Source organism: Chiloscyllium plagiosum, chromosome 2 (genome assembly GCF_004010195.1).
Source record: "Chiloscyllium plagiosum isolate BGI_BamShark_2017 chromosome 2, ASM401019v2, whole genome shotgun sequence".
Classification (NCBI taxonomy): Eukaryota; Metazoa; Chordata; class Chondrichthyes; order Orectolobiformes; family Hemiscylliidae; genus Chiloscyllium; species Chiloscyllium plagiosum.
In genome coordinates this window covers 60,530,076-60,557,775 of record NC_057711.1, presented here as the reverse complement: position 1 = coordinate 60,557,775, position 27,700 = coordinate 60,530,076, and the positions used below count along the sequence as shown (strand labels likewise).

Sequence of the window (27,700 nt, the reverse complement as noted above, 5' to 3'; positions counted from 1 at the left end):
GCCTATCACCCTCACCTTAACCTCCTTCCACCTATCACATTCCCAACGTCCCTCCCCCAAGTCCCTCCACCCTACATTTTGTCTTAGCCTGCTTGGCTCACCTTCCTCATTCCTGAAGAAGGGCTTATGCCCGAAACGTCGATTCTCCTTGGATGCTGCCTGACCTGCTGCGCTTTTCCAGCAACACATTTTTCAGTTTTGCCTCCTTTCCTTGGATAAAGGCCAGTCAGCTGTGATCTGGTTAGTATCTTATATAGTTTTAGCAAAATCTCCCTACTTTTATACTCCATTCCCTTTGAAATAAAGGCCAATATCACATTTGCCATTCCTATTACCAGTTGAACTTGGAAGTTAGCTTTTTGTAATTCACAGATGAGGACTTCCAAAATTCTTTATTCCATCGCTAAATGCAGTCTTTCTCCATTTGTGTCATCCAAAATTCACTTTTCTTATCCAAGTCATTTCCATATATTGTAAATAATAGTGGTTCCAGCACTGATCCAGAGATGGTCTAGGTGGTCATTTCCTATTCGCCACATTTGCATTTTTTAATGTAAAAATCATCGCCCTATGCAAAGACATTCTTAAATTGAGAATTTAAAAATGCTTTACAATCTATATATATTACAGAACAGAATGATGATAAAATACCTGTACTTTGCAACACTAAAATATATACAAGTGCTTAACATGTACTATACTCTAGGTTTTAACATACCTTCACATGCAGCTCTGGATGGGTGTTCATATAATCAAAAAGCCTCTGATAATTTTGAAACTGTTGATCCCATTCTGACCACTGGTCATAACGAAAATCATCTCCCAGGGGAATCAAGACCACTTTGGTGCGGTAAAGTTTGGACTTTTTTCTATATTGGTCTAAGATGAGTTTGGCTCTTCAAAAACAAAAACAAAAAGATTTTAAATATTTAATGTACTGAATAAGCAGTGATCATTAAACAGGTTTATAATGTGTACTTTTAGCAAAGCATAAATGAAAACATAAAAGTAACTTCTATTTAAATAGTGTTTTATCATCTGCATATTTTCTCATATTTAATATTTATTTTGGAGTTCAAAACGCATAATGGAATCCGAACCTGCAGCTTTCTCACTCCAAACTGGGACTGTAACCAAGTGGGTTAGGTTTTGGCTTGTGTTTTATTTTGTAGGTAAATTAATATATTTTAGCTATTTTTCTAATTTCCAAGTTATGTTATTCTCTCTCAGTTAAATTTTGTGGTGGTCCTAAATGTGAAAAGATAAAACAAATTAGGGTTAAGTATGAAGAAAGTAAATTATATTCTTTTGCACTCTTTTGTTCACCTTTATTTTCCTCCTCCCTCTGAGCATTAGTCAGTTAAAGAGCACACAAAAAAAAATCTGCAACCACTAGGGACACAATAATGAGATTGTCCAAAACAGCTCATACTCATTTACAATCTTAATTATTTCTAAAATTGAACCACTTTTTATATCCTGCCCAACAACAGAGTTACATACTGGGCAAATTAAACCAACTGAAGAAAACTGGCATATTTTGAAATGTTAACAAATCTGGCCAGGGGAAAAAAAATGCATGATTGGTAGTTTCTAATATAATCCCAGGCAGAACAATGACATTTGCAGCAGCCTTAACATCAATGTCTGAACCACAGCTAAAAATCTCACTGACACTTTTAGAAAATCAATTACTATAATCTGTAATCAAGATCGGCCCTGCTACTTTGTAGCTACTTAAGTAAACAAAGGTCCCAGATTTCCAGAAATTTGAAAAAGTCCTCTGCCATCAAGCAAAGGCAACTTTCCTTCAATGGCTCAGCTGATTAGAGCATGAAGCAGTTGGGACACAGTTTCCCTGTTCTATCTATTAAATTAATCTTGGGCAATTTATCAGTAAAGTAATAAAATTGGAACTCAGAACTCAAAGATGAATTATATAAGCTTAACTGCATTTTACATAATATTTTAATATCAACATCTTAATTATGAGTTACATTTCCAATTTTTAAAACATACTGGAAAATGAATAAAAGCAGTGCAAATCTCCTTTCATGTTTTAAATTGCCCAGATATTATTTAAACATTCGGGTGACAAACGTGAAAATAAGTTGAGTGCCTTCCTTCCCGTCCAAAATAATCAGAAAGGAGGATACACTACAGAAGGTGTTGGCCCATATTATTAATGTCCACAATATAGTTATATAATCAAAATACCTCAAGGAACTATGACTCCTTGATTTGGCAAACTTTTGGCAAGATCATATTTACAGTATTTGCTCAATATAATAATGAATCTAAAAAGTAAACCCAGAAGGGGTGGAGGGCAGCACAGTTGCGCAATGGTTAGCACTGCTGCCTCACAGTGTCAGGGACCCAGGTTTTTACTATCTGTGTGGAGCTTGCATATTCTCCCTGTGTCTGTGTGGGTTTCCTCCGGGTGCTCCGGTTTCCTCCCACAATCCAAAGATGTGCAGGCCAGGTGAATTGGCCATGCTAAATTGCCCATACTGTTAGGTGCATTAGTCAGAGGTAAATATAGGGGAGGGGAATGGGTCTGGGTAAGTTACTCTTCAGAGGGTCAGTGTGGACTTGTTGGGCCGAAGGGCCTGTTTCCATATTGTAGGGAATCTAATCTAATTCGAACTCGAAGTGTGAACACAGAGGGTGGTGGTGGAGGGTTGTTTTTCAGACTGGAGGCCTGTGACCAGTGGAGTGCCACAAGGATCAGTGCTGGGTCCACTACTTATCAATGATTTGGATGTGAGCATAAGAGGTACAGTTCGTAACTTTGCAGATAATACCAAAATTGGAGGTGTAGTGGACATCGAAGAAGGTTACCTCAGATTACAACGGGTTCTTGATCAGTTGGGCCAATGGGCTGAGGAGTGGCAGATGGAGTTTGATAAAGATAAATGTGAGGTGTTGCATTTTGGGAAAGCAAATCTTAGCAGGACTTATACACTTCAAGGCTATACGTGCTATCGTAAGGACAGACTGACTGCCAGAGGGAGTGGGGTGGTCCTGTTGGTAAGGAATAATATTCATTACCTTGCGCAGGGGGACCTAGAATCAGGGGATGTAGAGTCAGTATGGATACAGCTGAGAAATTCTAAGGGTAGAAAAAGACCCTAATGGGAGTTATCTACAGGCCCCCAAACAGTAGCCTGGATGTAGTGTGTAAGTTGAATAAGGAGCTGAAATTGGCCTGTCGGAAAGATATTAATACAGTTGTTATGGGGATTTCAACATGCAGGTAGATTGGGAGAATCAGGATGGTACTGGACCCCAAGAAAGGGAGTTTGTGGAGTGCCTCTGAGATGGATTCTTAGAACAGCTTGTGCTGGAGCCTACCAGGGAGAAAGCAATTCTGAATCTGGTGTTGTGCAACGAACCAGATTTGATCAGGGACCTCGAAGTAAAGGAGCCATTAGGAGGTAGTGACCACAACACAATAAGCTTTAATCTGCTGTTTGAAAGGGAGAAGGTGGAATCGGAAATGACAATATTTCAGTTGAATAAGGGGAACTATGGAGCTATGAGGGAGGAGCTGGCCAAAGTTCAATGGTGCAATACACTAGCAGGGATGGCAGTGGAACAACAATGGCGTATTTCTGAGTATAATGCAGAAGATGCAGGATCAGTTCATTCCAAAAAGGAAGAAAAATCCTAAGGAGAGGCAGAAATGGACGTGGCTGACGAGGGAAGTTATGGACCATATAAAGACAAAAGAGAAAAAGTATAACATAGCAAAGATGAGTGGGAAATCGGAGGACTGGGAAGCTTTTAAAGAACAACAGAGGAAACTAAAAAGGAAATACGCAAAGAATAAATAAGGTACGACGGTAAACTGGCCAAAAATATAAAGGAGGATAGTAAAGGCTTTTTTAGGTATATGAAAAGAAAAAAAATGGTTCAGACTAAAATTGGGCCCCTTGAATACAGAAACGGGTGAATTTATTAAGGGGAACTAAGAAATGGCAGAAGAGTTGAATTGGTACTTTAGATCTGTCTTCACTGGGGAAGACACGAGCAATCTCCTAGATGTAATAGTGGCTGAAGGAACTGAACTGAAGGGAATTTATATTAGGCAGGAAATGGTATTGGAGAGACTGTTAGGTCTGAAGGCTGATAAGTCTCCGGGACCTGATGGTCAGCATCCCAGGGTACTGAAGGAGGTGGCTCCAGAAATCGTGGATGCATTGGTGATCATTTTCCAATGTTCTATAGATTCAGGATAAGTTCCTGCGGATTGGAGCGTGGCTAATATTGTCCCACTTTTTAAGAAAGGAGGGAGAGAGAAAACAGAGAATTATAGACCAGTTCGTCTGACCTCAGTGGCGGGAAAAATGCTGGAGTCCATTATAAAGGACGAAAATACAACACATCTGGATAGCAGTAACAGGATAGGACAGAGTCAGCATGGATTTATGAAGGGGAAATCATGCTTGACTAATCTTCTGGAATGTTTTGAGGATGTAACTCTGAGGATGGACAAGGGAGATTCAGTGGATGGAGTATACCTGGACTTTCAGAAAGCCTTTGATAAAGTCCCACATGAGAGATTAGTGAGCAACATTAGGGCACATGGTATTAGGGGCAAAATACTGACATAGATTGAAAATTGGTTAGCTGACAGGAAACAAAGAGTAGTGCTAAACGGCTCCCTTTCAGAATGGCAGGCAGTGACCAATGGTATGCCGCAGGGATCAGTTCTGGGACCGGAGCTTTTTACAATGTACATTAATGATATAAATGAAGGTTTTAAAAGTAATATTAGCAAATTTGCTGATGACACAAAGCTGGGTGGCAGGGTGAAATGTGAGGAGGATGTTAGGAGAATGCAGGGTGACCTGGACAGGCTAGGTGAGTGGACGGATGCATGGCAGATGCAGTTTAATGTGGATAATGTGTGGTTATCCACTTTGGTGGCAAGAACAGGAAGGCAGATTACTACATAAATGGAGTCAAGTTAAGAAAAGGGGCAGTACAACGAGACCTAGGTGTTCTTGTACATAGGTCAATGAAAGTAAGCATGCAGGTACAGCAGGCAGTGAAGCAAGCTAATAGCATTCTGGCCTTCATAACAAGAGGAATTGAATATAGAAGCAAAGAGGTCCTTCTGAAGCTGTACAGGGCCCTGGTGAGACTGCACCTGGAATATTGTGCGCAGTTTTGGTCTCCAAATTTGAGGAAAGACATTCTGGCTATTGAGGCAGTGCAGCGTAGGTTCACGAGGTCAATTCCCGGAATGGCGGGACTATCTTACGCTGAAAGGTTGGAGCAACTGGGCTTGTATACATTTGAGTTTAGAAGGCTGCGAGGGGATCTGATTGAGACATATAAGATTGTTAAAGGATTGGACACTACTGATTGAGGATGATCAGCCATGATCATAATGAATGGTGGTGCTGGCTCGAAGGGCAGAATGGCCTACTCCTGCACCTATTGTCTAATGGGAAGGTCCTGGGAGTGTTGCTGAACAAAGAGACCTTGGAGTCAGGTTCATATCTCCTTGAAAGTAGAGTCACAGGTAAATAGGATAGTGAAGAAGGCATTTGGCATGCTTTCTTTTATTGGTCACAGCATTGAGTATAGGAGTTGGGAGGTCGTTGTGGCTTTACAGGACATTGGTTAGGCCACTTTTGGAATATTATGCATAATTCTGGTCTCCTTCCTATCGTAAGCATGTTGTGAAACTTTAAAGTGTTCAGAAAAGATTTACAAGGATGTTACCAGGGTAGAAGGATTTGAGTTATAGGGAGAGGTTGAATAGGCTGGGGCTGTTTTCCCTGAGTGTCAGAGGCTAAGGGTTGGCCTTATAGAGGTTTATAAAATCATGAAGGGCATGGATCGGGTAAAAAGACACAGTCTTTTCTCTGAGGTGGGGAAGTCCAGAACTAGAGGGCATAGAACCAGAGGGAAAGATTTAAAAGAGTCCTAAGGGGCAACTTTTTCAGGCAAAGGGTGGTGCGTGCACGGAATGAGCTACCAGAGAAAGTGGTGGAGGCTGGTACAATTGTAACATTTAAAAGGCATCTGGATGGGAATATTAATAGGAAGCGTTCGGAGGGATATGGGCCAGGTGCTGGCAAGTGGGACTAGATTAGGTTGGGATATCTGGTCGGCATGAACGAGTTGGGCCGAAGGGTCTGTTTCCGTGCTGTACATCGCTATGACTCTGAAGAACTAAACAACATATTATTTTCATGTAGGACAGTAGAATCGATATGCAGTTAACTCCCTCCCAGTGATCACAAGGTGGCGTGCAAATTTGATGGTTGAAGATTTTAAGTAAGTTACCTTTCTTGAACATTGCCATCATGTATTTCAACTGGAGGTATTCTCCAAGGGCAGCTAATTCGGCCACCAGGTAGACGTTTGAAGTCAAACTGACAGCATATTTTAGGATCAGGGCCACATGTATGAGGAACATCGTAGCTGTAAAATGGCATCATGTGACATAAAATGTCAGTGTTTCCATTCTGATCTGAAGTTTAAATAAAAACAGGGTATAAGCAAAAGCACAAAGGCAATATATCAGCAATTGTAATGCCCATTTGCAAAGATATCCATAACAAATGAATTTCATGCAAATAAGAGCAAAAAAAAATCAACTGTTTACAAAATCTTTCAGAATCGATTATAACAGCAACACAACATTATGTTTATTCTGGCCCAATTTTTGCTGTCAACAATGCACTTCTTGCCGTGTTGCACAAATTTAACATGTGAGTAAATGCTAATGCTGCCAATCAATCTTTGTTGTCCTGAGTCTAAATTATTCAGGTTTGAACATGGAGATTTTCTCTTTTTATTCTTGGCTTTCATCATTTTTGTTCTCCCTCTCAAAAAAATCTTTTTCTCTGTATTTATTTTCTTATACTTACCTTGAATTTGAATATAGACATTAATTTATACTTCCTTCTGAGAACCTGCAGTGTTAATTTCACAATTCTTCAATTCAATTAGGTAAGGACACACATACTTGCTTGTTCTGTTCACCTAAATCTTTCAGTGTCATTATTAGATTGCATTTCCAACAACTTGCCATGCACATAAAATTTAAAAAAAATGTGCAAGGACAAGCTGAACTAATATCAGACAATATTTAACGTCTTGCCATGGCAGATTTTTAATCTATATTCTCCACATAGAATTAATATCAGTTCTATCCACCGTAAATTTTCTGTAACATCTAACAATTCACAAATTATTTAAACCAGAATAGATAAAACATGACATTGGGTAAATAAAAATGTAAACATTAATTATGTTTCATGTTGGAATGATTAGCCAAAGAAGAATTTCAAAATGTAAAACTTTAGTCGAAACAGGTAGATTTTACAAGTGGCCTTAAAGGAATTGAGAAAGATGAGGAGACAGGAACATTGAGGAGAAAATGGTATTTCAGGACCAAGACAGCAGAAAGTGCAGCTGCCAAATGTATGGCAATAGCAGAAGTATAAGTCAAAGCTGGAAAAATATAACTCACAAAGTGTTATAGTGTTGAAGAAGGTTAAGAAAATTGGTAAGGGTTAGGACATATGAAGATTTGAACACAACGATGGCAATTCTAATTGCAAGCACTTCTGGGCCAGGAGCTAATATAGTGCAGGTTTGAAAGGCGAGTGAAACAGCTGTACAGCTTAGAAACAGACCCTTCAGTCCAATTCGTCCATGTGTCCAGATATCCTAAATTAATCTATTTCCATTCGCCAGCATTTGACCCAAATCCCTCTAAACTCTTCCTATTCATATCTCATCCAGATGCCTTTTATGCACTGTAATTGTTCCAGCCACCACCATTTCCTCTTAGAGCTCATTCACACATGCACCATTCTCTTTTTGAAAAGGTTGCCCCTTAAGTCCTTTTAAATCGTTCCCCTCTCACCTTAAACCTATTTCCTCTAGTTTTGGATTCCCCCACCCAGGGAAAAGACCTTGTCTATTCACTCTATGTCCCTCATGATTTTATAAACCTTGATAAGGTCACCCTTCATACTCCAATGCTCCAGGGAAAATAGCCCAGCCTATTCAATTTCTCCTTATAGCTCAAGCCCTCCAATCCTGGCAACATTCTCATACATCTTTTTTGAACTCTTTCAAATTTCACAGCATCCTGCTTAAAGCAGGGAGACCAGAATTGCATGCAGTATGATGAGATAGAATACAGACAGCAGTGTAAAAAGTGAACTTAGCCAGGAGACAATCAGAATTAATGAATCTACAGATGAAAAAGATATGAGGAAGGTTTCAGCAGGACATTCACGATGGCATTTTAACTGTCAGTCTGGCTACGTGAGGTTGTGGATGAAGTAGCAGTCAAACGTTAGTGGAGCTCAACACACCATTCAAGAAGCACAGTTTTATTAGAGGTAAACTGCTATGTTTCGCTCTTTCAATAAGCCAATGAAGGCATGATAGGCTTAATAACATCTTTTTTATATCACTCAATGATCTGCTGATATGGAACTTGGACCTATTTTTTAGATAATAATACCAGGAGATAGAATACAGAGAATGAGGAGGAGGCAAAAGGTAGAATCTACAATAACTCCAGAGGTAAAAATGTAGGTCAAAAAGAGATGCCATTGCCGGAGGTACTCCATTCATAAACAAGATGGAGGAGAACCACTGTGTTAAACAACAGACAAAAGGTACTGGAGGAAGCACGATGTTGTCAACTGTGTCATACCCAACAGAGAGAGGAAAAATAGAGCACAATGGTCACAGAAGATGTATTTTTTGGAAGAATGAGTGGCGATCTAATTGAGGCATAGAAGATCCTAAAAGGATTGACAATGTAGGCATAGAGTGGATGTTTCCTCTCATGCGCAATCTAGAAAGAGAGATCATAGTTTTAAGCTAAGGGGCAGCAGACTTAAACAGAGAAGACAAGGAATTATTCCTCTCACAGGGTCATGAATTTGTGGAATTCACTATCCTAGAGTCTGAAGGACACCTGGAGACTGAATGAATTTATGAAGGATATAGACAGATTTTTAATTAGCAATGGATTAAAACGTTATAGGAAGCAGAAAGGAAAGTGGAGTTGAGAACAGCCGCAGTCATATTTAGATGGCTAGGCCTGGCTGGCCAAATTGCTTACTCCTGCTCCTGGTTTTATGTTCTTGCGACATTACTTAGAGCTAACTATGTTCTGAGGTGAAGGAAATTGTGATTTTATTTTTGAGAAGAGGCAGTGAAGATGGTTTTGAAAGGGAGAAGAATAATGCCACAGGAGAAGGAACCATTTATAATTTCAATAAATATGGAAACCAGGGAGAGAAGACAGGTAATCAGTATTATCACTGAGGTGAAGAAGTGAACTGATGCCTTTATTTACCTCTCTCTTCCACTGGTCACAACAAAGTTTGACTTTAGAAAGAAAGGCATTCCCAATAAATATGACTACATATAACTCAGCATCAGAAACAAGTCAGCCAACTTTCTTTAATACCAAATAAACCACAAGTTAATTGAAAACAAAACACTTATGCAACTGAAGATGCAAAAACAATTACCTAAGGGTTAAAACTGTACAAATATGTAAAACCACCCTTCTTCCAAATTTGAAAACAAACGTTCAAAAGTACTTTGGTCAAATAACTGTTAAATATCGGGGAAAAAAAATAATTCAAAGACTGCCCAAATTTTGGTCTGCTGCCAAAGTCACTTTGCATACTAGTTATGAATGTCTAAATTTACTTTTCCTGGAAACTGCAGTGGTATTTTCTGCATTTTCCTTTAAGAATCCTCCAAGTATACAGATGAGACCTTCCATTGGGCTTTCAACTCTCAAACTCTTACAACAGAAGTTTCAGAGAAAAGACAGAATGTAAGGCTCCAGGCAAGTTATCTCCGAGTGTCTGTATTCAAATTAATTAGCTTTATTATACCCACCAACTGTGGGACATTTGACCTCGCTAAAAAAATTCTAGATAGTTAATTCACTCAAGAAACATTATTCACCACTATATCCAGTCTCCTTTCAATGTATTCCTCAGAAAATTCGAAGATAGAAATAGATATCCATTGATATTATGATTTCATAAATTACTACAGGTATCATATCTTCATGACAGCAGCAATTTAATGGAAATCTTGTCAAGGAATTCTGATGAAAGTTTCACAGACAAAATGAACCCTGAAATATTATGAGCTGATTGGGGATAGCAGATACAGAAAGCCATGGATTTTGGTTTAATGAGGAGAGGTGCATCAGGTTATAGCAACTAAATAAATAGTCACAAAGAAGTCCATGAGTTCTTCACACTTGTTTTGGCAGGATAAAGTGGAACAATAATGACGATGAAGGGTTAACTCAGTATGCAGGTATATTCAGGTATGTCTTCCTTGAATAATTGTGTTTTAAAAAGGGTTTTACCCAAAGGTACATCTTTTGTTCGTTTTTGCATATCTCATGATCTATTCACTTGATCACTTTCAATCAGCAAGATGATTAAAGAAAAGAATGCATGAGGTGGTTTCCTATTGTTTCCCTTGTGCATACTCAAAATGAACACAAGTTCTCTTCCCGAAGGATCGTCTCCTGCAAGTAGCCAGTCTCCCTTGAAGGGGCTAATCATTCAGGACTAAGATATAGAGAAATAACTTCATTCAAAGGGTTGAAAATCTTTGGAATTCTCTTTCCAAGAGGGTTGTCAAGTCTCCATTGCTGAATGCATTTAAGGCTCAGATAGACAAATTTGTGTCTGTCTAGAATCAAGGGAGATGGGGATCAGGGTCCACAGGCCATATTATTTGCACCTATTTCTTGCAGAAATTTAATGGTTCTGCTCATTGGCCATAACTCTTAACGCTGAGCATGGACCCTTTACATGTGTCTAGGGAAGCCCACAGGTGACAACAGTCAACAAGCCCAAGATTCCAGATTATCCTGCTTCCCTAGCACCAATAAATACAGAAGGAAACATAACTTCCGATTAATTTACATTTTCATATGAAACATTTTGAACTTATTTATCATTAGCATATGCCCAGAGCATTATTTATTGTGTGTCATAACAATAGCAGTGCATGCGGCAGAGAATATCAAGGGTATTGATTTATCATGACTTAAGTCCAATGCCACTTTCATTAAATGCTTTCTAGAATTGTTACTTCGGAGATTGAATTCCATGACTATCATATCGTTATCTGACGATGAGGGTGGCACGTTTGCTCAGTGCTCAGGATCTGGGTTTAATTCGAGTCTTGAGCGAATGTCTGTGTGGAGTGTGCATGCTCTACCTGTGTCTGGGTGGATTTCCTCCGGGTGCTCCAGTTTCCTCCCACAGTCCAAAGATGCACATGTTAGATGGATTGGCCATGCTAAATTGGCTGTAATATCCAGGGATGTGTGGGCGATGTGAGCTTGTCACAGTAAATGTAAAACATGATATGGTAGGGGGCTGGGTCTGGGTGGGGTGCTCTTCAGAAGGTTGATGCAGACTCTATGGGCTGAATGGCCTTCTTCCATACTACAGGGATTCTATGAATTATGTGTTACCCTCTTGTGGTACTAAACATTGAGTTTTTGCACTATTCATATTCAGTGCCCATCCAATATAAATAATGAGGTCACAGAAACCATAGAACATTTACCACCCCAAAGGAGGCAATTTGCTAGAATGCAGCAGAGTCTATATGGTTTCATTAACTATGTAATTGGTATGGACAGCTATTAAAACCCTGACATACATTTCTTATAAATAAAGTTTAAGAACTGTAACCTCGGTGTTTTACAACCTGTTACTTCACTAATAAATACAATATATTAATTTCACATACCCCAATTCTGTCTCCAAAAGAATTCCAAGTCCCTTTGTTTAGCCAAGTATTTCTTCACAGAATAGTGGACTCTTTGAATTAGCATATTTGAAATACCTGTTCGTTTTAACAGGTATGCCATAGTTGGTGTGTGCCCAAACGGATCAATGGCCCATCCTGATCTAGGCTTTATTCCTGCCACAGTGAACAAAAATGCATTGTTAGTTAATAAACTGGCAATCCAAGGGAAGATGGCAAATGGTTACTTTGTATAGAAGGGGAATAAATATATTTTAACATTATTTCTTCAGAAACAAATATCAAGCTCAGCTATACAAAGTACTATATTTATTAAGTAACTATGTTTATAAAAGTTTGTAAGTTTGTAAATGGATGCTTAGATCTGGCAATGAATAAAATTTCATGTAGTCACAAAGAGATGAATTGTAACATTTCTTAAGCAGACAACTGGCCTAAATTCTAATGGGATCCTCCAATCATGGAAAATAATCAAAAGGCTTATATAATCTTTCATACTGCATGAAACTTCCTCCAATGTAAGATTCATAGGATTGAAGATATTGTTCATTAGCCTCCATTCCAGAAGCCATTTCCTAGTCATCAACATCATCCCTCATTCTGGCAATAGTCTGTGACTAATCCAATGTATTTGCAACCGCTAAACAAAAAAAAACTGTGGATGCTGGAAATCAGAAATAAGATCATAATTTGCAGGAAAAACTCAGCAGGTCTGGCAGCTACTGTGGAGAGAAATCAGATTAAAGCTTCAGGTCCAGTGACCCTCAGAATATTCACAACCTCTATCAGATTTGACCCGAGTGAGCTTTTGACAATCTATCCATGCCAACACCAAGATCACCTACTCACTTAACATTGCTGACTTCGTCCAGCTCATCTGCTGCCAAACTCTTTCTTTTCTGTGTTATTGCTGAATTGATTCTTCCAAAAGACTCTGCCCAAATTCTGCCTCTATAAACAGGGAGTTATCCAAAGGTTTGAGGTCCATATCTTAATTCATTTATTGCTCCTGTGTTTGCTGACCTACACTGACTCCCAGTCAAGTAATGTAATACCATAAAAATTTTCACCCTTTTTAAAAATTCTTCCATTTCTTCTGTTTTCTCCCCAAAGATGTTGCAAGACCTGCTGAGTTTCTCAAGCTATTTCTGTTTTGTTTCAGATCTCGAGCATCTCATTTCTTTCAACATCCTATTTGCTACCTTGTCAAATAGTAAATATTGGAGTTGCTCTAAATTGTTATATTTCACGTAGGGCATTCGAGCTGGAATAAGTTGGATGACTCATTGAGCCTGGTCTGCATTCAATTAGATCATGTTTCATCATGGATTACATGTAAACTCCACACCTTCCACTGCTTGATAAGTCAAACACATTTTTCACTCAGACGATTGCGAATCTTAGAGGAATTTCTACAGTGGAGAGTTGGGCATACTCAGTAATTAAACATAACCAAGAGTGAGATGCATAGATTATTGGAGACTAAAAGTATTGCGAAATCAGAGGCTGTGGAGATAATTACTCTGGGAAAAGATATTAATTCAAAGGTCAGATCAAGGGACAGAGAGTTTCTGGGGACTTGTAAACAAGAGAAAAATGCCTGCTTCTATCACCCTTAGCTTTTAAAATGAAATCTGATTTAGATTCCACAAGGCTTGAGACGGCCTTCTTCCAAACGAAAATAATCAAGTCCAAACATCACACTTGTCTCACCATTCGATGGACTTGATATGACAAGCAGGCTCAAACTACAACACAGACTATAAAGTACTGCCAGACAATGCAATTATCAGTGTCACACAGAAACTTGGATGAGAAGAGGACACAATTAATAATTATATATACTTGGTTTAAGATTTATATAGCACTAAAATTAAAAGTGTTTATTCTATTTTCTCTTTGGGTAGATCCTGGGTTGCACATCAACTTCAAAACGTTGAGCTTCAAAATGTTGCATAATGGCATGGAGGTCTAACAGAGGATGGGAATGTAATGCCTCTACAGGGATCTCTGAGGTTTTTCACTTTACTCAGACGCAGATAGCATAGGCCATTTCAACAAACAACGTTGGGAGATTAAAAATAAAAATAGAAGTGCTGGCGAAACTCAGCAGGTCTGACAGCATCTATGGAGAAAGAAACAAAGTTAATTTTAAAAATGATTTTGACTCTTCCTTGGAAGATTGTTTTGCTCTTCATAGATACTGCCAAAACTGCTGAATTTCTCCAGTACTCTATTATAGATAGTTCTTCCATAATGCGATGGGTGCATTCTTGTGCAACCCCACAATATAGATAAATTGTGCTTTAGAAACAGCGCTTAACGTGTTGACGATGTAATTGTTACAGCTAACACACGTTTTAAAAGTTGGCACTTTAGAAAGTGTCCCCAATTTGTCAATGGCGTCACAGCGAATTTGGTAATCGAAATGTGCATTACAGCAGAACAACCTGTAATTCAAATCTCCATTAATCACAGGATTTAGCTTTTAATTTAGAGATTACCTTCATTGCCCCTCCCCCACCCAGTCCTGCTCCTCACTCATCTCACCTGCACCCCTCCCCCATGACCCCTGCCCCATCTTTACCCTGCCTGCACATTATTTAATTCATGCTTTGCTGTGAGAGTTGTTAGCTGTGCTGAAGGTCAAGATTACCAACCTCAATCTTCACATTCTGTTTCATGGTGCTGCCCATTGTCAATGCCATCAGCTTTCAAGCTCCCCACATTTCCATCCACCCCTTTCATATGACTACAAATATTCAAGATTTTCCCTCTAAGCCTGTGACTTTCTGCAATGCCATTGCCACTATCGAAATTTCCATGAAACCAGAGATGATAACTTGCAAACTCTCGCCTCACCCTTCCATATTCATGCTTCCTCCAATGTTTTTCAGATTCCATTCTTACATTTGGAGAGCAGCATTAGCCACTCAGCTGCACAACACAATGCAGCTCACCCCAAGACTCCATTCTCCTACTTTCCCAACAGTCCATGGACTGTTCCCGAAAATACCTATGCTCAGTACTGTCCAAACCTCCCAGACAGATCATGGCCTATCACCTGTCCATGTTTGTGAGTACTAAGCATGGCAAAGCACCCAGTCCAAAGTCTCCACAACTCCCCAACAGATGCATCAGTAATTCCCAAACCAGTTAGATTTCACCTGAAGGTCTGGCTGTGGCTAATCTCCAGGCAGCAAAAACAATGATCCCTGGATAGTAGAAGGACCAAACAGCTGACTGACTGGCAAATTCACTGCGCTGTAATCAAGTTAGTCCCTGACTGACTGTTATGATACCATGGTCTGGATTAGTGGTGCTGGAAGAGTACAGCAGTTCAGGCAGCCTGAACTGCTGTGCTCTTCCAGCACCACTAATCCAGAATCTGGTTTCCAGCATCTGCAGTCATCGTTTTTACCTGTTATGATACCATGGGCAAACACAGTAATAAGGGCTACTTCAATTTATACATAGATAGGGTTAATCAAATCAGCACCAACTCTGTGGAGGATGAATTTCAGGAATGCACATTAAATGTGTTATGAAGATGTGAGTGTTCTGTACCTTTAAGAGAGTCAAAAGCTAGCAGGGACATCACCAAGTATTCTCAATAAGAAACAATGTAACATTTGGTTCAGAACAGATAGCACTGGCTGAGTTGCTATGAGATTAAAAAAATTTGAATTCTGCCAATCAGTTTAAATTATACCCCGAAAATACCAAATTTCAATCAAGCTTGAATTGAGTATTTTGACAATCTCAAAAGTCAATGACACAATCCGATGCTTTGGGACCAGGGAAAATTGAAAGTTGAGAGGAGAACTGCCAAGCTCCAAGCAATGTAAAGACTGCCTGAAAAATAAGCTCTCTTAAAATGTACCTTTATTATCAGTAACCTGTGAAGCAGAATACCCAAGAAGACGATGACAGGAATACACAAAAAACTGAAAGCTGCCTGGTTTTGAGATAAGATGTTTTGTTTTGTAAATCAATCGGGAGTTTTGTCGGACTAGTATTGTAGAAGAAGGTGGTAAAATATAGGTTAGAGGAAGGAGTTGTTAGTTAATCATTATCTGTTATACTTTAAGAAACAAAGTTATTAATTTTTAATTTAAATAGTTCTTGACCTCTTGAATTTTCACAAATTACTGCACGGGATAAATCTTTTCTGTGTTGCGAGTTTTAAATTTGCAAAGGGGTTTTCCCCATATCATAACAAATGGATATCTGGAACACTACACTGATAAGCCAACTATGAATAGGACTATTGCTGTGAGATCAGAAACAGATCATTAAGAACCCTGTAAAGGTGACTTTGGGAAATAAGGACAATAAGACCATAAAGATAGAGAAACAGAAATTAGGCTAGTCCATCCATCAAGTTTTGATCAAGCATTCAATAAAATCATGGCTTATCTGATGATCAACTCCAGCTTTCCTGCCTTTTCCCATAACCACTGATTATCTTACTGCTTACAAGTCTATCTCAGCCTTGAATATAACTAACAACCTAGCCCCAACAGGTTTCTGCAACAAAGAGTTCACAGGTTCACTACCCTCTGCGGGAAGCAATTCCTCCCCAGCTGGCTTAAATGTGCGACCCCTAATTCTAAGATTTACCTCGTGGGCCTAGACTGTCCCACAAGGGGAAAAAAATCTCCCTAAGATTTGTGTATGTTTCAATAAGGTCAGTCCTCATTCTTCTAAATTCCAACAAGCATAGGCCCAACCTAATCAATCTCTCGTCTAAGACAGTCCCAACATGCCTGGTATCAACCGAGTAAACATTTTCTGAACTGCCTTCAGTATATCTTGCCTTAGATACAGGACCCAAATTGTTCATAGATTGACCAGAACATAATTGTGAAATTCCATGAGTTTGTATGCTACAGAGTCCACTTGAAGTCCAGTCTTAAATCTAAACAAGCGTAACCAATGAAGCCATGAGGGGCAAGTAAGCTATGATGGATTGGGAAAATACATTGAAGGATTTGATGAGAGATAGGCTATAAATAATTCGTAACAAGTTATTACATCGTCAACAACAAATATCCATTCCATCACAAACACCCAAGAGGGAAAAATAAGTCAACCGGCTTAACAAAACATATTAAGGACTGCATTAGATCAAAGGTTGATGTTTGGAAGCAAATGAGAACCTAGCAAAAGGACCAAGAAACTGATTAAAAAAGAAACCATAATACTAATGCATAAGGACAAATTGTAAAAACTTCTTTAGGCAAATGAAAGACAAAAGTTTGACAAAGACATATGGGTGCCCATAACCGCTGCAGAGAGGAGAATTTAAAGTGGTGAACAGGGAAATGGCAGAGAAACTAAACAGTTATATTCCATTTGTCCTCACAAAAAAAAGAACAGATAATCATCCAGAAATACAAGATGAACAACAGAATTATGAACTTTAAGAACTAAAAGGTTAACAGCAGCAAAGCAGCAGCTCTGGAAAAATCAACCGTCAAAGTTTGGTAAATTCCCTGGATCAGGTAGCTTTATTCCAGAGTATTCAAGGAGGTCACTAGTAAGATAGTGTATGCATTAGTTATTATCTTTCAAGATTACATAGATTCTGCAAAGGTTATGGTGAACAGGATTTTTAAAAGGGAGGGAGTAGAGAACTACGTACCCTGTTAGTTTGATGTCTAAGCGAAGGAAAATGTTAGAATGTCTTAAAACATGTGACAATACATTTGGTGAAAACATTTTTTTTAAGATTAGATTACTTAGTGTGGAAACAGGCCCTTCAGCCCAACAAGTCCACACCGACCCTCCGAAGAGCAACCCACCCAGACCCATTCCCCTACATTTACCCTTTCACCTAACACTTTGAGCAATTTAGCATGGCCAATTCACCTAACCTGCACATCTTTGGACTGTGGGAGGAAACCGGAGCACCCGGAGGAAATCCACGCAGACATGGGGAGAATGTGCAAATTCCCATTTATAAAATTGGGGACAATCAACATGGATTTATGAAAGGGAAATCATGTTTGACAAACTTTTTTGTAGATATTATTTCCAGCATTGATAAAGAAAAACCAGTAGATGTTGTGTATTTGGATTTTTAGGAGGCTTTTGATAAGATCTCGCATAAGAGGTGAGTAAATAAAATTCGAATGTATATGATTAGGAGCAATATGCTAGTACAGATTGACAATTGGTTAACAGATAGAAAGCAGACAGTAGGACTAAATGGATCATTCTCAGAATGGTAGGCAATTGTTAGTGGGCAAACAAAAGAATCTGTGCTAGGACCATAGCTTTTCACAAGCTATAGAAATTATTTAGATGTGGAGATAAATTCTAACATTCCCAACTTTGCTGATGACACTAAACTGGGTGAGAATGCAGGTGGTGAGGAAGCTACAAGGAGGCGTCAAGGGGTCTAAAACATGGTAAATTGAGTATAAATGTGACTGAGTGTGAAGTTATTCACTTTGTATGAAAAAACAGAAAAGCAGAATATTTCTTAAATTGAGAGAAATTGGGAAGTGTGGGTATGAGAAAAACATTTCTCTAGAGGGTGGTGAACCTTTTGTGTTCTTTACTCAAAAAGCCTGTGGAAGCTCCATATTTGATCATATTCAAGTTAGAGATAGATTGATTTCTGGAGAATTACGACATCAAGAAGCCTCCTTGTAGCTTCCTCACCACCTGCATTCTCACCCAATTTAGTGTCATAAGCAAATTTGAGAATGTTAGAATTTATCTCCACATCTAAATAATTTCTACAGCTTGTGAAAAGCTATGGTCCTAGCACAGATTCTTTTATTTGCCCACTAACAATTGCCTAGTAATGCCGGAAAATGGAATTGTAATAGATGATCTGTCATAATCTCATAGCAGAGCAGGCTATATGGGCTGAATGTCTTAACCCCTGTTTTATATGGGGATAGCACATGAACGTGGCACTGAGATAGATGATCAGCCATAATCTAATTGAATTGTTGAGTAGGCTTGATGGATTGAAAGGCCTATTCATGTCCCATGTTCAAATTCTCTGTACCACTGGGAAATTTACTTGGTCTCTGTACAGTATCTGCATTAACAAGGACTACAGTCAAGAATTAAACAGTAACAACATGGCAGTTCTCCAACAACAGAATTTTTTAATGCTAATTTTTCCCAAGTTAATATTTGTCTTAAAATTGGAATAGTCATTCAAAAAAGTACTTCCTTGCCCTTTTAGAAAAAAAGTGAATATAGAAGTAACATCCATATTAAATAATATTGGAACAAACGTATACCATAGGTTTTCCTCCAGTACATTTACCACAATTTTTAACATTTTTTAAAATTTATTCACTTGTGGGATACAAATGTCGCTAGCTGGCCAGGATTTATTGCTTATCCCTGATTGCCTTTGTGAAAGTAGTGATGAGCTGCCTACTTGAACCACTGCAGTTTATGTTCTTTTGGTGGATCCACAATGCCCTTGGGGAGGGAATTCCAGGATTTTGACCCAATGACAGTGAACAAATGATGGTATATTTCCAAGTCAGGATGGTAAATGGCTTGGAAGGTAACTTGCAGGTGGTGGTGTTCCCACATATCTACTGCCCTTGTTCTTCTAGATGGAAATGGTTGCGGGTTTCCAAGATGCTGTTTCAGGATCGTTGTGAAGTTGTGACTTATATTTTGCAGATAGTACACACTGTAGCTACTGAATGTCAGTGGTGGAGGGAGTAGATGTTTGTGGATGCAGTGCCAATGAAGCAGTTTGCTTTGTCCTGGATGGTATTAAGATTCTTGAATGTTGTTAGAGCTGCACTCATCCAGGCAAGTGGAAGATTTTCTATCACACTCCTGACTTGTGCCTTGTAGATGGTTGTGGCCAGGTTTCGAGGAATCAGGAGGAGAATTATTCATTGCAGTGTTCTTAAATTCTGAGGTCATGTGACACAAGGTTATAGTCCAACAGGTTTAAATGAAATCACAAGCTTTCAGAGCACTGCTCATTTGTCAGGCGAAGTGAAGGAGTAGCGCTCCGAAAGCTTGTGATTTCAAATAAACCTGGTGGACTATAACCTGGTGTTGTGTGAATTTTGACTTTGCCCACCCCGTCCCACACTGGCACCTCCACATCATTCCTATACTCTGACCTGCTGTTGTTGCCACTGTATTTATCTAGCAAGTCCAGTTGAGTTTTTGGTCAATGGTAACCTCCAAGATGTTGATTTGGAAGGATTCTGAATGCCAAGGGAGATGGTTAGATTGCCACTTCCTGATGATTGTCATTTTTCTGGTGTGACTGTTACTTGCCACTTTTCATCCCAAAGCTAGATAGAGTCCAGATCTTGGTGCATTCGAACATGGACTGCTTCAGTATTTGAAGAGTTGCAAAAATGGTGCTGAGCATTGTGCACTCAGATGCAAACATTCTACTTCTGACTTTATAATGGAGGGAAGGTCATTAATGAAAACAATTGAAAATGGTTTGACCAAGGACACTACCCTGAGGAACTCCTGCAGAGATACAGAGATGACTGATTTTCAACAATCACAACCATCTCCCAATATGCCAGGTATGACCTCAAACTCTTCAGAGTTTGCCACACATTCCCATCGATTCCAGTTTTGTGAGGGCTTCTTGATGGCACACATGGTCAAATGTAGTCTTGATGTCAAGGGCAGGGACTCTCACATCACCTCTGGAGTTCAGCTCTTCTATCCATGTTTGAACCAAGGCTGGAACATGGTCAGGAGCTGAGTGGTCAAGTTATTACTACACAATGCTGTTTAACATCTCCCATTACTTTACTGATGATAGAGTAGTCCGATGGGACGGAAATTGACTAGGTTTGACCTGCTAATTCAGCTGGATTTGACCTGCTTTTTATATACAGGACATACCTGGACAATTTTCCACATTGTTGGGTAGATGCAGTGCTGTATTGGAATATTTTTCATTAAAGATTGGGCCTGGTTGGGTTCCATTTATCACGTCACATTTCATGGCTTTAACCTTTTGTGTTAACAGGAATTGGAAATATGTTACATTAATGTTGTTCAAAATGTGTGCGTGCGATGTGTGTGGTGTGTGCAAATAAGATGGGTGGGGGCATGTGTGCGCATGTGTGAGTGTGATATCTTTGTGTGATTGTGCGCAGGTGCGCGTAGGGATGCACACGCATTTGGGGGTTTGTCTGTGCACTTGTGTGTGCACATGTATGGAGGCGCATGTGTGTGCATGCGTTCTGCATTATGTCTACATTCCACAGACTGCACCCTTCACATTGCAGGTTATTTAGATCTATTTCTAAGGATCAAAACTCCAATCATCTGTGGCATGTTTCTCTGGGTTGGCTTTTCAGAGCCAGAAAACTTCTTACTTCTGTGCTCCTGACTTAGAAGCAAAAATCTTGGTAGATAAATCAATTAACTTATTTCAAACCTACTAAGCCAAACTAAAAACAAAAAATGCTGGAAAAACTCAACAGCTTTACTCCTGTGAATGTGGGAAAGAATGATAGGTCAGATCATTGACCTTCCATCAAAATTGATGAAATAATATGAATTTGAATTAAAGCTCAAAAACTGTGTGCAGAGCACAGAGTTTGCAGTTAGTAATGAAACTAAAGTATTTGTCAGTAATGTATTTTCATTGACTGCCCAAAAGAATCCAACATTTTAAGTGACATGGATTTTCCCTTTCATATTCCATAGTTTGAATCTGGCATCAAGACAAGGATATCCCCAAACAGACAGGTACAATTATGTCTTTGAGTTGGTTAAGTATAAGGAAATACTATTGCAGACAGAAAAACAGTAATTAAAATGCATTGATTATCATTCACGTCCAATAAAATTTAGCAAAGGACAAAATCAATGTAATGTGATATAGGAGTTATCTGATGAATGCCCAGGATTTAGCTAGAAGTTGAAATGTTATAAAATGTTATTAAAAGAATAATGTTGAGGAATATTTTATAAAAATGACGACATCAGATGTTCCACAAATATTCATTTTACAAGGTATGTGGTAGTTCAACTGTAATTACAAAGTTAGGACACTGAGTAAAATATCCAGTGATGCTTTATTCAATGTGGAATAACCTTTTCACGAGTTTTTACAGCCAGATTAGTAATAAATTTGAGCAAGATTTAATTATTGCTGTGATTATTAATTGATCACAGAATGTGGGGGTTTTCAACAATTGGGCTCTATGTAGTAACACAAAATCACTGACAGCAACATCTGGCCTTTTGCAATTACTATACCCAGCTAATTTACAGTTGGCACCAGACACTTAAAGAATTTCAATGGGATTAAGTGCTGCAATGTGAGCTAAATGAGTATTAGTAGAAAAGCAGGAGAAAGTGAGGACTGCAGATGCTGGAGATCAGAGTCAAAAAGTGTCAAGGAATCCTGATGAACAGCTTATGCTCGAAATGTCGATTCTCCTGCTCCTCGGATGCTGCCTGACTGGCTGTGCTTTCCTAGTGTCACACTTTGACTCATTAGCACAAAACAAGTTTAGTAGCATTAGTTACAATTAATAGTTTAAATCAGGTAATAACTGGATTCAAGAAGAGGGAATCACTAAAGATGAACAGTCAGAATTAAAAGACGAAACAAGTCAGGAAGGCAGAGACATTATGGACCAGTTAAGGCACAAAGGAGTTTGGCAACGTTAGACAGTATTGAGTTCATTGAAAATAGAGTGACAAACAAGACTGATGAATTGATGGCACAAGTTAAAACATGTGTACGATGTCACTTTTGTTTCTGAAAGAAAGTTAAGAGGAGGCCTAGATTAGCAGTTCAATATCCCAGAATTCAGGGTCTTCAGGCAAAATAGTAAAGGAGGTAAAAGAGGAAGACATGTCTCAATCTTGATTAGGGTATTTATTACAACAGTAAAGGGGGATGACATTTTAGAAGGTTCATCAAAGGAAACCATTGGATTGAACTTAAAAACCAAAAAGGAGCAAACACATTGCTTGGAGCCAACAGTCCGAAAGAAATAGAAAAGCAGACACACACAAAAATTTCAGGGAAGTATAAAAGTAATAGCATAGTTACATATGGAATTTCAACTTACTCAACATTAACTGGGGTAGTCATGGTGTGAAAGGTTTAGAGAAGAATTCTTAAAATGCATCCAGTACAGCTTTTTAAGCCAGTATGTAGAAGGCCCGACAATGAAGGGGACTTGATTTTAAGTAACAAAGCTGGGCAAGTGGTTAAAGAATCAGTGTGGAAGTATTTTGCAGACAGCGATTGTAACTCCATTAGATTTAAGATTGTTATGTTCAATGACAAGCAAGGGCCTGAAATCAAGATTCTCAACTGGGGGAGACCAATTTTAATAAGATCAGATAAGATTTGGCCAGAATGCTAAATCTGTCTTAAAACAGTGGGTTGGATTCAAGAAAGAAATCTGGAGTGTACAGGGTCAACATGTTCCAAGAAAAAAGGGTGGGATCATCAAATCCTTTGAACCTTGGATATCGAGGGATACATGCACTGTATTAAGAGAAGGAGATGGAAATGTGTTGCTGGAAAAGCGCAGCAGGTCAGGCAGCATCCAGGGAACAGAAGAATCGACGTTTCGGGCATGAGCCCTTCTTCCTGAAGAAGGGCTCATGCCCGAAACATCGATTCTCCAGTTCCCTGGATGCTGCCTGACCTGCTGCGCTTTTCCAGCAACACATTTCCATCTCTGATCTCCAGCATCTGAAGACCTCACTTTCTCCATTAAGAGAAGGAGGCAAGCTTATGGCAATTACAGAAGGCTTAAAACAGCAGAATATTTCACGAAGTGTCGAATGTGCAGGAGGGAACTTTAAAAAGAGATTTGAAGAGCTAAAAGGAGATATGAAAGGATACCAGCACACAAAATAAAGTAAAATCCTAAGTCAATTTACAGACATACTGTGGGTAAAAGGGTAACGAAGGAAAGAGTAGGGGCCATTAAGAACCACAACAGTAATATGTATGTCGAGGCGGAGGATGTAGGTATGGTTATAAATGAATACTTTGGTATGGTATGTAAGTGAGAGGAAAGATATGGTTATAGAAATCAGGGAGGTGTGTGATACAATTAAAGAAATTACATCGGCAGAGAGGAGGATGTGAGTGGTCTTGCAGACTTAGAATTAGATAAATATCCAGGGCTGGATGAAATGTAACCCAGGCTGTTGAGTGAGGCAAGGGAAAAAATAGCAGGGGTGCTTAAAATATTTTCACAGGGAGATATACCAGAGGATGGAATACAGCCAATACGATACCAGTATTCAAGAAGGGAACAAGGAACAAATGAGGAAAATACAGGTTTGTCAATCTAACATCAGTGGTGGGGAAACTATTGGAAGCAATTCTGAGGGTCGGAATTAATCTATTTTTGGAGAAGCAGGGATTAATCAAGATTGCGTCACAGGCAAACAGAGTGGTAAAGAGGGTGTTTGGCAAGCTAGCCATGCTCAGACCACTGAGTACTGGAGTTGATATCATGTTGAGATAGTAAAGGACACTGGTGAGGCCACTTTTGGAGTATGGTGTACAGTTCTGGTCACCCCATTATTAAATGAGACAGTTTCTGTTACAAATAGAGGCAAGATAGGCTGGGACTTTTTCCACTGGATGTAGGAGGCTGAGGGGTGATGTTATACAGATTTATAAAATCATGAGGATCATAGATAAGGTGAATAGCACAGGTCTTTCCCAAGGGTCATAGAGTTCAAAACTGAGAGCATATTTTTAAGTTGAGAGGTGAAAGATTTAACAGGGACCTAAGGGACAATTCTTTCATACAGAGGGTAATTCATACGCAGAATGAACCACCAGAAGTTGTAGATTCAGGTACAGTTACTTTAAAATGTTTTCTGTAACAAAGACAACATTTCTACTTTCAAATATATGAAATTACCATCTAGCACAAAAATTAACAATGTCATTTTATGATGACTCAATGGGCCAAATGGCCTCTTTCTGCTTTGCAGCAATTCTATGATTCTGATTATACTGACTGTGAATTCAGTGCAACTTCAAAAAATGAGGATGAGACTTGGATCCTATCTAAACAAACAGGACAATAGTTAAATTACATAAAGTTGAAAGATGCAAGAAAAATCTGTGAATGACTCTCACCTAAATTTCTCTCCAGCCATTGATGTCCTTCAAGCAACTGGTCAATCATTGCGTAAATATGCGTATTAGCCTCATCAGTCATGACCCAGCCACCTGTTGTTATTTCAAATTGACCTAGTTCACAAAGTCTAGAAAAAAAACCTGAAAGTTTTAGTATCTCACAGTGAAGACACATTGTGATAAATTAAAATAAAAGCAAAGTTCAGTAGATACTGGAAATCTAAAGTAAAAACAGGAAGTGCTGGAGAAACTCAATAGGTCTAGCAATGTCTGTGTATAGGAAACCAAATAAATTTCAATGGCTCTTTGGTTAGGAACAAATAGTTAGTTAACTTAGTTAACTGAACAGCTGACTCATGATGCAGAATGAGGTCAACAATGCAGGTTCAATTCCTGAACTGGCTAAAGTTCTCACGATGGTCCCACTTTCTCAACCTCGCCTCTTGCTTTAAGCTTGGTGACCCTCAGGCTAAACCATTATCAGCCATCTCTCTCTAATGTCAGAGCAGCTCTGTGGTTCTCTACGTCTATGGGACTTTCTTTTTAGTGAACAGACAACGCAAAGAACACTGGTAGGGAATAGATCGACTGAGAAGTCCATGCAGCTAGCTGGAACTAGGTAGACCTTCAAACCAAATTATCCCAAGTAGATCACCAAACACTGAGCACCTTAAAGACTCAGGATTATTCTTCAACAAGAGTTAAAATTTTCTGAACTAGAATCTCAGTCATTTCTTCAGGTCTTCTTTGCAACAAACTGTACTTAAAATATCAATTCAAATGATACAATAGCAGAGATTCATAAATCACTGTTTATATACAAAACAATCTATAACAGAATTAGGTCCAATTATGAGAAAGCTCTGTTAACCTAGTAACCTATATATGACTAAAGATATATAATGACAAATGTGACTGGTTCAGAAAATTAAAATCCACCATGAACAAAATACAGTTATTAGGACAATGAACGCTGTAAGCGCAAGATAACTGAAGCTCACAACACACGCACTTAATTTACTATCACAAATATACAAAATGTCTATGCAACAAAAGCTTAATAATCTTTACCTAATTTGCATATTATGAAAATCCTAATGTTTTGCAACAGGAATTGTTTACACAGCTAAATCTAGTGATGGCAGTGCAGTCACACTTCTCATAACGTGGAGGTGCCGGTTGAACTGGGGTGGACAAAGTCAGAAGTCACATGACACCAGGTTGTAGTCCAACAGATTTATCTGAAATAACAAGTTTTTGCAATACTCGAGCACTCTAAAAGCTTGACACTTCTCATAGGGATTTCCTATCAATGCGACAACCTGGGATGTAGAACCTGACAAATACACCAAATCTCTGCATCCCTGAACACTATGGGCAATTTAACATGGCCAGTTTACATAACCTACATGTCTTTGGACTGTGGGAGTACACCGGAGCACCTGGAGGAAACCCACGCAGACACTGGGAGAATATGCAAACTCTACACAGACAGTTGCCAGAGGCTGGAATCGAACCCAGGTTCCTGGCGCTGTGAGGCAGCAGTGCTAACTACTGCAGCATATGATTTTTCATTTAATTTAATTATGCTCACCATTTCCAAATTTACAGTTTCAAATGAATTTCAAAATGAATTTCTTTGAAAAGATAAATCATTGTTGGATAGATCCATGTGGAGTTTCAGCTCTGACAGAAAACCACACTTTTTTAATTTCAAATCTGCACAATGACTGAATTTCTTTTTCATCAGGAATGAAGGGCTCCTGCCTGAAACATTGATTTTCCTGCTCCTCGGATGCTGCCTGACCTGCTGTCCTTTTCCAGCACCAATCTAATCTTGACTTTAATCTCCAGCAGTTGCAGTCCTCACTTTCGCCACAGATTTTACGACCCAAGCAGATTAATTGACTGAATTTAGACTTATGTAAAATGAATTTTAAGTAATTGCAACAGCAAGACAAGGGAGATACAAATCTGAACCAAATTCAATTCTCGCATTTAAGATGAGTCTGGACAGATGCATGAGTAGGTGGGGAGCAGAGGGATACAAATGCTTAGGAATTGACCGACAGGTTTAGACAGTACATTTGGATCAGCTAAGGCTTGGAGGGCCGAAGGACCTGTTCCTGTGCTGTAAATTTTCTTTGTTCTTTGACTACTACTCACAGCAGGTACCAACAATTCGACACTGGATTCCTATGAACACAGAAATCACTATTCAAACCGAAGGCCATTGAGAGTTTTGAACCAGGGACTGCTGCATCATATGGTTTCTGAACTATCGCCAATTATTACAGATTACCCAGTGTAAAGCATTTAAGGGAACCTAATACTTAAAATTCCATCACATTGAGAGCGTTTAGTTTGAATCTGCCAAGATTACACTCAAATCTAGGTGAATATAATGTGGAAAAAACAGGATAATTTCAAATTACACAAATTTTCTAATTTTTCTGTTCTTTTTCACTCCCTGTTTTGTTAATTGTAGCTATTGTAGACCATTTTCTCCTGGAACAAGAAAAAAAGGAGGTACTTAGTGAGATAAAAGTGGCCGGTATAGCTGTAAGTGTTGGTCCAAGTAGAGCAAGATAATGAGATGTCCTAAGTGGTTAGGCAGCACAGAGTTACTATACAGTGTTGGCATAGACAAAAGTGAGGGACGGTGCTGCATGCAATAGTGAAAGTAGTAGACTTTGGCTTTGGTGGGAAGTGGGTGCAGATATAGAAATATATAAGAAAGTGCGGGAAATAGAAAATGATAGTGTGAAACTG

The 27,700-nt window shown here is 39.0% G+C and overlaps 1 protein-coding gene across 2 annotated transcripts in view; it reads right to left on the bottom strand.

Moving 5' to 3' along the window:
* man2a1 (mannosidase, alpha, class 2A, member 1) overlaps positions 1 to 27,700 on the bottom strand; it is a 245,178-nt gene that overhangs the window by 174,262 nt on the left and 43,216 nt on the right. For both annotated transcript variants that reach the window (XM_043710431.1, XM_043710422.1), the window contains exons 5-8: positions 24,929 to 25,056; positions 11,797 to 11,970; positions 6,304 to 6,490; positions 719 to 896 (exon numbers count right to left, since the gene is read on the bottom strand). In XM_043710431.1, the coding sequence (XP_043566366.1) occupies positions 719 to 896; positions 6,304 to 6,490; positions 11,797 to 11,970; positions 24,929 to 25,056 (667 nt within the window). The remainder of the gene's footprint in view (positions 1 to 718; positions 897 to 6,303; positions 6,491 to 11,796; positions 11,971 to 24,928; positions 25,057 to 27,700) is intronic.